General features: G+C 53.7%; 3 protein-coding genes across 3 annotated transcripts; 1 reads left to right on the top strand and 2 right to left on the bottom strand.

Annotated features, from left to right (window-relative positions):
- Positions 1 to 780: 780 nt before the first annotated feature.
- On the top strand, positions 781 to 2264 carry INS49_011811 (uncharacterized protein; the record flags this gene model as incomplete). The annotated part of the gene is made up of 4 exons (XM_043172520.1): positions 781 to 1324; positions 1411 to 1502; positions 1553 to 1936; positions 2025 to 2264. The coding sequence occupies 4 exons, from the start codon at positions 781 to 783 to the stop codon at positions 2262 to 2264; spliced, it is 1260 nt and encodes a 419-aa protein (XP_043024265.1).
- A 291-nt stretch (positions 2265 to 2555) lies between these two features.
- Positions 2556 to 4130, bottom strand: INS49_011810 (uncharacterized protein; the record flags this gene model as incomplete). Its single annotated transcript, XM_043172519.1, has 4 exons — positions 2556 to 3151; positions 3222 to 3887; positions 3973 to 4065; positions 4127 to 4130. 4 exons carry the CDS (start codon positions 4128 to 4130, stop codon positions 2556 to 2558), a joined length of 1359 nt encoding a protein of 452 aa, XP_043024264.1.
- Positions 4131 to 5687: 1557 nt separating this feature from the next.
- INS49_011809 (uncharacterized protein) lies at positions 5688 to 9104 on the bottom strand (the record flags this gene model as incomplete). The annotated part of the gene is made up of 7 exons (XM_043172518.1): positions 5688 to 5810; positions 6086 to 6127; positions 6741 to 7480; positions 7535 to 7633; positions 7664 to 8111; positions 8169 to 8917; positions 9044 to 9104. The coding sequence occupies 7 exons, from the start codon at positions 9102 to 9104 to the stop codon at positions 5688 to 5690; spliced, it is 2262 nt and encodes a 753-aa protein (XP_043024263.1).
- Between the last annotated feature and the right edge of the window lie 1153 nt (positions 9105 to 10257).

Here is a 10257-nt window from a genome sequence, read left to right as displayed (position 1 = left end):
ATAAAAAAATTACTTATAATATTTAATTTTAAAAAAATAAATAATAATTAAAAGAAATTAAATTAAAATAATATTAAATATAATTTAATAATAAAAATATAAATAATTTTAATAATATTTATATTATAAAAATATATAATAAAAATAAATATAAGTTAAAAAGTTTAATATTAACTTTATAAATATTAACTTTCTTTATAAAGAAAAAAATTAAAATTAAGGTTTTTATAAAAAAGTTAATAATTTTTATAAAATAATATCCTTAAAAGTTAATTATTAAAAATAATAAGATTTTAATTAAAATTAATAAATATAATATTTAAAATTTAAGGAATAATATAATAATAAAAATTATATAAACTTATTTTAAAACTTATAATAAGTTATAATTTTAAATTATTTTAATAATATTTATAATAAAGATTATATATATTTAATATATTATAAATTATAATTTTAAATTAATTATAATAAGAATTATATATACTTATTAAAAGAAGAGAAAACTATAAGTATTAATAAGTATAACCCTTGCCTATACCCAACTACTTTAGTTATCCCCTACGGGGCATGTAGCCTTTCAGAACTTAGACAAAACAACACCAAAAAACGATTGCTTCCCCATACGATTATCGTACGTACGAGAGACCTACCAACATACGTCAGTCCCTCGCAACGAGGAGCCCCGTACGTCAGGATCGGGTCCAGGCACACAGCTGCTCCCATGGACGTGCTTATTCCACCTCGGCCGAGGACAAGACGATCAAGGGCTTCACGTTCATGGAACCCTTCGCAGGCATCGGAGCTTTCGGCGTGGCACTGACTAAGCTCGGCGGCACCTGTGTCTACGCCAACGAGATCGACCGTCATTGCGTCGAGACATACGAAAGGAACCACTGCAGAGGGGGCCCTGGCATCTCAAAAGTCGACAGACGCGACATCAGAACAGTCACGCTGGCCATGAGCCATCCCTCGTGCATGCTGCCAATAGCTACCATCGCCTGCGGCGGATTCCCCTGCCAAAGTTTCAGCAACAATGGTAACAGGGAGGGCCTGGGTGACAAAAGGAACGGGGATCTCATCTATGCGTTTGTCAAGTTGCTCATCCACCTGCAGAATCCCATCGTGCTCTTGGAGAATGTCGCAAGCTTCGCAAAGGTTAAAAAACATGGGGCCATCGAGGTGGCGCAGAAGGAGCTCGAAGAGGCTGGCTACCACGTGTCATGGCATATTTACGACGCAGTAGACTTCAACCTAGCCCAGAACAGGGACAGATGCTTTATCGTTGGAATCCGCAAAGACCTCGCCGCGGGTCCCTTTGAGTGTGAGTTTGGTCGGGACCAGTCAGGATAGAGAACCTGTACTGCACCCCATAGACAACCCATAACCACTGACGCTGACTTAACATAGTCAAACAACCGCCAAGCCGCCGTCAAGACCTTCCCTTGACCGACTTTCTAGACCTTCGGAACGCAATCAGGGACCTCAGTCAATACACCCTAGTAAAGTAAACGGCATATTGGTGCCAAAGCGGATCATCAACGGGAAGCAGTCAGAAATCGAATGGAACCCCGGGACGCCCGGGGATAACACGAGCCACAAGGGTCTCAGAACTGTTGGAAAGAGGAAGGTTACCTACAATTCTGGCAGCATCATATATCACCACTCGGGGTTTGCCGCCTGCATTACCACCGTGGGAGGCGATTGGTATGAGGTGCCCGGCCCGGACGGTAGAGACATCATCGTCCGACTCAGTCTCCGCGAAAGACTCAGGCTACAAGGCCTCCACGATGACCTTGAGCTCTCGGGCAGTCTGACGCAGGCACGGCGACAGGTCGGGAACTCGGTTCCTCCGCCAATGGTCGAGTGGATATTCCGATGCCTACAAGACCAATTTCCACATATCTTGACCTCTGATACTTACTCTACCACCGAAGTCTGGGACCGAGTCCAACCGCGCAACTGGAGTCCGCAGGAGAGGGATCGTGTCACTCGACAGCTAAAAAAACCCGCACCAACACAAGTCACGGGGCAAAGCACGGCGGGATGCTCAGAAGGCCCTGAGCGAAGAGAACGGGGCTCTGGAGGCATCAGATTCAGAGAGTGTCAAGACTGGACGTGCTACTGGCAGTGGGAAGTCTGATTCAACGAGGACGAAGAGGTTGAATAAGCTGGGCGAGCAGATAAAGGTCCTGGAGAAGGGAATAGCGTCTCTGAAGGCGGAACACAAGCTTCTGGCCAAGGCTCAGCCAGGGCGGACATAACTGACCCTATGAGCGATGATGACTGGCACAGTGAAGCGTGAAAGGTAAACAATGTGTGTCCATAGTACATCACCCAAGCAACGTGATGGTTTCTCTGCCACGTCTTCGGCTTCAAGAGGCTCTACTTGTCAAACAGCGACCGCATCTAGTCCGAAATAGCCAGAGCGGCAACAACAAAACCCGTCCTCAATCAGTCAAAACGAATACACAATGGCACCTTAGAACGCCATACCCCCAAAAGGCAGACCCCTCGGCCTCCTGCCATAGTCAGACTCGCTGTCCGAATCACTGCTATCGTACCCCTGACCGCCAAAGTAAGGAGGGAATCCCATAGGCATCCCCATGGGCATTGGCACCGGCATCGGCCCAAACGGACCCCCAGGCATGCCGCCGCCCGCCGGCGGCCCTCCGCCTCTGGTAGTGACGGTCACAGTAGCCCGCCGTCGAGCTCCTCCGCCGCGGCTGCCGCGTGGCCTCCTTTGCGCACCCGCGGTGGCAGCACTCATGCCTCGGGCAGAACGAGCTCCTGCCCAGCTCTGCGACGCGGTCACCGCACCGCCCGCCATCCCCAGCACACGCGTGCGCGGCGCAGTAGCTCGACATCAGGAGGGCCCCTCCTCCTTCCCCACCGCCTCTGCTGAGCAGCAGGCTGGCGCGGAGGGAGCCCGACGCCAGGTCCAGGCCGGCGATGGTGTTCTTGCGCAGCTGCTGGCACGCCGCCACCGTGCACTTGTGCGCCTCGCAGTACTGCAGCGACGCGAAGCTGCGCTGGTTGCGGCAGCTGCCCAGCTCGCACGAGTGGTCCTTGCAGTAGGTCTGGCCCCTTTCGAGGCGGTTCATGCAGCGCTTGCCGCCGAGGTTGGTCGCAGGGCATTGTGTCTTGTGGTCTGGAGCCCATGGCGTCAATCCGCCGACGTGCTCACTCTGAAGAACTGAAGAGGGGCACGGAGGACTCACGGTTCTCGCACGTCGGGTGCCTGATGTCCCCCTCGGGCCCCTTCTCAATAAAGATGTACTCCTTGCACCCCTGTTCCCGACAATAGCGATGATCATCGCACCGGTTCCTGCCCAAAGCAGCAGGCTTGGGACAGTGCTCCACCCAGCAGATGTGCAGCGCGCAGTGTTCAGTCCCGGGGGCCCTCTGGTCCCTCCGCTCGAAACACCTCTCCGTCTTGCACTGATGGTCCATGCAGTACCGCCCAGCCCCCATGTCCAGCCTCCCGTTCCCGCACATGGGCTCCAAGCAGATGTGCTCGCTGCAGTGCTGCCTGTTTCCCGGGGCGCGCTCGCTCTGGCACGACGCCTCCTGGCAGTAGTGCAGGCCACACCACCTGACCGTCGCGCCCGTGTCCCGCGTGTGGCAGCGCGCCGTGCAGCCCTCCCTGGCGCAGCGCCGGTGGCTCTCGCAGCTGCGGCTCGCGTCGCCCCTGTCGCCCCTGCCGGCGACCTCGGCCGTGCACGTCTGCGCCTCGCACGTGTGTGTCTCGCAGAAGAAGGACCCGTCGTCGACCAGCCGTGGCTTGTCACACCAGTTGTGCGGCGCCGCGAGGCAGCTGTGCTGCGGGCAGTACCCCTTGCTGCCTTCGTGCTTGCCCTGTTCGCAGTGCGGGTATTTGCAGCCGTCTGGTGCTCGGGTGCGGCGGTCAGCCACACTTCCTTGCTCTGGCAGCTCAACGGTGACGACAGCGCCGGCCGAGGATGGACTTACGGTCATTGCAGTACTTGAACCTCTCCGGGTTACCGTCCTTGACGCTCTTCATGCAGCTGAATCCATCAGGGCTCATGGCCTGGCACCGAAGATCTGAACGCCATTAGCACACAGCCGTCTTCGCTCCCTAAACAGGAAAAAGCGCGAGACTTACGCATGTCGCAGTACTGCCAATTCGGGTTCCTCCCGTTCCTTTGTTCTTGGCAGACCGTCGAGCCTATGACCTTCTGGCAGTGGTGCTTCTGGCAGTATGGAAGGTCGATTCTCTTGCCGTATAGAGTCACCTTGCCAATAGGTTCTCGGCATGCGCGGCATTTGCGATGCGTCTTGCTACGCCTGTGCCCTCTCCCGTGCCGACGACCGTAGGGGCCGCCGCCCATGAGCATCATGTCCCACATCGTGGTTGTGCTTTTCTCACTTTCAGTGAGGACAAACTGCTGACCCGGCGTAGAGCCTGGTCAAATTCTTGGGAGTTGATGTTGGGAGCGGACCCTAGACGAGTGAGCTGATCCACTGGTTCTTGTCGTACGATTGTGTTAAAGGCTGGCATTCGCTGATGATGAGGTGTTGAGACCTTGTGAGCCCGCGCACCACGAGCTGTGGCTTCACCTTCTTATGAACATGGCTGAATCGTCAAGGCTGACAGGACTCAGCGGCTACGGCCCACGAGACAAGATTGCATGAGACAACCAAGCTGAGACTCGCCCGGCAATATTTGCTAATGATGCAGACCAAACTGTGAATGTGGAAACGATGGCTGATCCAGATCAACGCGGAGTAGCAGTAGCCCTTAGACTGTGACGCTCCGACGGAACAGATCAACCCATACCGGTAGGGCGAAATGTCAAACAGTGTCTGCTGGCGGGGTTTGGCTTCGAAGAGAAAGGGAAAACTTCCCCATGTCGCACTTGAACAGCAGCAGCGATTCGCTTTATTAGCTGAGCACCTGTTCCAGCAAGCTATTTTCGCAGTTTGATGAGTGTTCCAGCCAGCCAGGCGGGAGTGAGTGTAGCCATACCATGAGGCTAGTCCCGAGGAATCTTCGAGGACATTCCTCCACGTAGGATATGACGGTAATTTCTCGTTGTCGATAAAGGCTTACATGGCGATAATTAATGGCGACGTCCTCATATTGGCCACGATGCACGTATTGTCAGGCCGACATCAATGAACGGCGCCAGCAGACCTGGTTTTCGAGCACGGCATCCGCTCAGGCTCTCCAACAAACATGATTCAAGTCGCTGGCACGCCTGGAAGGTGAAAGACATAGTAAATGAACTTACGGGATAGGTCATTTCCCTTCCAGACCACCATTCTCTAAGCTGATTCAGGCAGCAGACAAGCAGTCGGTACCTTGTCTACCTCACGGAGCGCCGATTACCCTCAAACACATCTTAAAGTGGCCCATCTGCGTCAGAGAACTGAACTCGATTCAATACAATATGCTATACAGACCAGGCCCTATTAAACGCCCTGGACTGGGAATCGTGGTATCATCGGGAGCAAACAACGTGCTGGGTGGCTGTGGGACCAAAGCAGATTACAGATGGAATCAGGGGGTCGCCCGGTCTTGTTTGCCACATGTGTCTTCTCAAATTGGGCTTCGTCTTGCCTTCGTCTCTTCTTTTCCTCCAACCGATGATCGCTTGCCGTTGCAACGCCTAGTTTGTTTGTGTGCCTGGGATCCGGTGAGACCGCGGTATGGGCCCCATTCGCTACGCGTTTTTCAACGCCGCCAGTAAAGAGTTCTTCAGGTGCTCGTCGTCTGCTGTGCTCCCTCCATCCCCAGCTCTTGGCTGCGTGTCCGTTGTCGCAGCTGTCGCAACTGGCTGTGCCGTCTGCGCCGGAGGTGGGTCACTTGGATGTGTTTGCTTGGGTGCTTCAGCTGAGGCTGCGGGTTGCGATGATGTGACCGGCTGTCCCGGAAGCTTCTGGGCTGGTAGTGACGGAGAGGCAGCTAAAGATGCTACTGTAGGCGTCAACGGCGAAGGGGTGGGCGTTGGAGGCGCAGGCATAGTGATCGGCACACCCTTGGGCGCTGGGCTCTGGGTTTGGGGTTGGCTTTGGGACTGGCCGTGGGGCTGGGGCTGGGGTTGGCCCGATGCCGCAGTACCTGTAGGACCTTGGACTGCAGTAGGGGCTGGTCCTGCTGTAGCTGTGGGAGCAGGCCGTGAGGTCGTGGGTGCGGAGACAGGAGCAGGTGACCGTGTTTGCTGTTGCAGCACTGCAGCTGATCCAGGTCGCGGGGGTAAAGCCATGGCTGCCGGCCTTTGTGGCTGCGGCTGTGCATACTGCTGGGGTTGCTGGTGGGACATTGGTGGTGTATTTTGTTGTGCTGGTCTCCGCTGATGGGCATTATACTGAGACTTTGCTGGTGCGCCTGCTTGCTGTAGCGGTCTCTGCTGGTGGATGGGAGCGGGAGCGATGCTCTGATGATGAGCAGACGGTTGGGCCGTGGGCCGAGATGCAGCGGTTTCTTGTTTTTGGTGCGAATGGGTAGCCTGTGAGGGCGCAGGAGCAGAATGCTGTGATTGCTGGGGCCGATGCTGCTGCTGTTGGTTCTGTTGATATGGTTGATGCTGTTGGTGATAACTCGGTTGTGGTTGGTAGTGCTGCCCGCTGGGGACACCTGCTGTCGCAGGATGCGAGCTCGGCGCGGCCTGATTCAGTCTAGCTGGTACAGCTGCCGGCTGGCTATGAGTTGCGGTGGCGGTGCCGTTCGAATAAGAAGGAGCGTAACTGCCCTGCATCCCACTGCTCGGGTTTACGGTGCCCTGGCGTGCTTGTTCCTCTGCTTCCTTTCTCGCCGCCTGGCCTGGAGCTCGCGTCTTCAGCTCCCCGGTCACACACTGCAGATAGTACGGCATCTCGGAGTTGGTCTTGAGAAAGAACAACTTCAGGTTGCGAGCCTTGTCCTTCAGCTGCACCTGGGTGCGGTCCTTCAGGATATCGGACAGCGTCCCGTTCAGCCCAAACAACTGCAGGATCTGGCTCCAATGTGGCCCTTTAACCATGTCGAGGCCTTGCATCAATGCCTTCTCCTCTTCCGGCGTCCACGGTCTCCTGGTGGAATGTAAGCCTTCCCTGCGAACATGTGCTGTTGATGACTTGGCAACAGCTGCCTGTCGCGCCCTCTCATATAGTACAGCAGTAGGCAGTGATTGTGTGGGTGGTAGGCTCGAACCGTCTGCTGTTCCGGCTGAGGCTTGCCCGTAGCTGTTAACATCAATTGGCGCCAGCTTCTCGGCGATTAGCGACGCGAGGCCCGTCGCTTCGTAGCCAGAGTCCAGGTCGGCTCCATTGGGTCGTCTCTGGCCTGGGAATGCTCCAGTGTAGGTAGACGGCGGCTGAACACCTTCCAAGAGCAGGGCCTCTTCCTCTCCGGGCTCATTCGGTATCTCAAAGCCATGTCCTTCTGCATAGTCCACAATAGACTCAAAGTTCGATCGGATAAAGGCACTAAGGTTATCCAGGAAAGTTGCGAACTGGTATTTGGCCTCGAGTTGTCCTATTTTCCATCAGTCATTCCAGCCCAAACTGCCGTAGGAAGGACAAGACTTACGCCTCTTCTCCTTGTCGTGCCCTACCGCTTTTAGAAGGTTGCGTCTCTCCGTAAATGGCCGTACAAAGTCGTCCTCGTTTATGCCCGAGATGTTGAGGTCTGACTCTCTATAGTATGCCCTCAACTTACCTTCCAGCTCTTTGGGAAAGAATTTGTCCATCAAGCTGTTCCTCGTGGACTCTTTGTCTTCCATGACATTAGCGTATGCAAGGAAGCTCTGAGTTTTTTGGTCAAGGTAAAGGGCGGAGATGTCCTCTGTGATCATGCCGTTTTCAGGAATCATGATGTTCAGGAAATAGTCATGGGCTGTAGCCATGGTTGGCCCGCCTGGGCCGTAAAAGCTCGCGCACATATTGGCAAGGTTCGCCATCTGGATTGTCTCGCGGTCTCCCGGGTCGTGAATGTCGAGGTCGTCGGCGTTGAGGAAAGCCGTGGAATCCGTGAACAGCTTCAGGGTCGCCATGAACGTGGCTCTCAAGGCAACGTAGACTTTGCCACCCTCCGTCCTTGCATCTCGGATGATCTTGTCCGTGACTTCAGATGGCTGCTGAAAGAGCGCCAACAGTATCTGAACGGCCTGAGAAGAGCGTTAGAGCTGGACAGGCTCCTATCTCTTGTAGCTGTGGGCACTTACAAGACTCCCCAGAATCGGCAGGCCCATGGACCGCGAAAAGTAAGTTGGGGTCTCGATGAACTTCATCTTCTCCAGCCGTCGACGTGGCGGCGGCAGGGGCGGAGGCGACGTCAGGTTGTCAATGTCCATGGCATCCTCGGCTCCAGCCACGCCCTTGGCGTCATTAACAGCACCCAACGCGTTTGCCAGCATCGACTCAAGGTCCCAGCTAGACACCCCATCGCCGTTGGTATTCGCTTCTGGACTGATTTCTGGACTGACTTCTGGACTGGGTTCTGCCTCTGCCTTCAAATCGCCAATCTTTTGGATGTCGTGCTCTGGAACATGTTCGGTCTTTTGCTTCTTGTCGGCGCTAGGTTCTTGATCAGGCTCCGGTGTCCTCGACCGCTTCGCAGGGGTCACAGATTCTGCAAGAGGAACGGCAGCGGGCGTAGCCAGAGAGGTGGGTGGATCGGCAGCCGGGGCTGGAACCGGAGGAGGCGCGACGGCGGGGATCGTCGAGGAGGTGCTGGCACCGGCTGCAGCAGTCGGTATCACGGGGGCTGCCTCTTGAGCGGGTGCTAACACGTCAGAGGAACCATTCGTTTCTGACTTGATAGTCTTGCTCGAGGTCGGGCTCTGTGAAGCGTCACGAGGATGGCGGCTATGGTCCGTCTTAGATGTAGCCTCAAGTTGTTGAGAGGCCTCCTCGGTTTTGACGGTGGGTGTGGTCGATTTGGTGGCGGGATTGGGCTCGTTGTTTGGAGTCTCTGTAATCACAACAGATTAGGCCTCGGGCACACAAGTAGCACAATGGTTTCCGGCGCCTATGGCGATGACAATCGCATATCCGAAATCCCCACGGAGAACAGAGGGGGTGGTCTACAGCAACTTACCGCTCCTGGGCTGCGTCGCTAAGGCTGGCGCCGGCGACGCACTCCCTGCAGCGTCCGCCATCTCTTGGCCACCTCGTAAATCATCCAGGAGACTATTGCAGGAGACAGCGACAGTCGGGCGTTGAGAGCTTAGGCGTGGAGGGTTGCGCATGCGTCGCGAGGACGGTTGGGTGGCTGGTCGGCAGAAAACATTCAATCTGCCCAGAAATGCGACGGGGAAGCAGCAGGGTGCCCACAAATCTCCTCACCACCTTCCCAGACTAGACACAATAGCTCCATGCTCCCGGTTCTCGACCACCCTCGAAATGAGCACTGTGCCGTAAGATCACCAGATGCCTCATTCTGAATTTCACAATACATCACGGTGCAATTGTCAGCACGAACAAATGGAAAAGAAAAGAAAAAGAAAAAAGAAAAACAATGCATCCGTTCAGAAGAGTGTCCGTGCTGACTTAGCGAAAACGGCAGGTGGATCGTGTGTCATGAGAACTGACTTAAACACTGCTCGGATGACTCCAGGCGGAACAGCAGACCTCTACTCAATCAAACATTCCGCTTCTCTGTCATCCCGCACATTCAATAGAACTTATTCATTAGGTTGCAAAAGAGAAAGCAAAAAGGAGCAAAACATACAGCACCGGGTATTCGCTGGTCGTCACCGACCCAACTACTAATCCAGCGATTATAGGCTTGACTATGGGAGAGCGGACGGGATCCCGTATTTTCCTATATCTATGGCCGTATGTGCTCAGTAAACGCAACAGAACACCTATATACCTACAAAATATACTTCATTCAGCTTGATGGGCACTAATGTCACACTGTTATCCTGTAATGCTACTATCGTTAGATTCCTGGTGACATGTAAATAGTGTTGATGTTTGACATTAAGTGAGGCAGCCTGTGGATAACAAACCACGAGGGCTACCATTCATGTACAAGATTCGCCATGCTATTAGGAAGACCGTTGTGGACTCATATAGAGCGCCCACCTGAACGAGCAGGAGTTTTCTGGCAATGGTCGCTTCGCTGGGAACAAAAGAAGCTGATTCAATCGACTGGGCGCCTTGACCAGGGACCAAAGCCTCATCGCTGTCATGTCGTGCGTTTCTAGTCACTTAGCCAAGTCTGTGAGCAACAAAAGAACTCTATGGAGTTTGACCCAGCTCAATTTGTAGACATTTGATATTGTTCCACTCACTCGGGTTCGTGGA

The sequence above is a fragment of the Diaporthe citri genome (assembly GCF_014595645.1).
Source record: "Diaporthe citri strain NFHF-8-4 chromosome Unknown scaffold_5, whole genome shotgun sequence".
In the NCBI taxonomy this organism is placed as follows: domain Eukaryota; kingdom Fungi; phylum Ascomycota; class Sordariomycetes; order Diaporthales; family Diaporthaceae; genus Diaporthe; species Diaporthe citri.
Note: the sequence above shows the minus strand (reverse complement) of the source record. Positions and strands in the feature narration are given on the sequence as shown.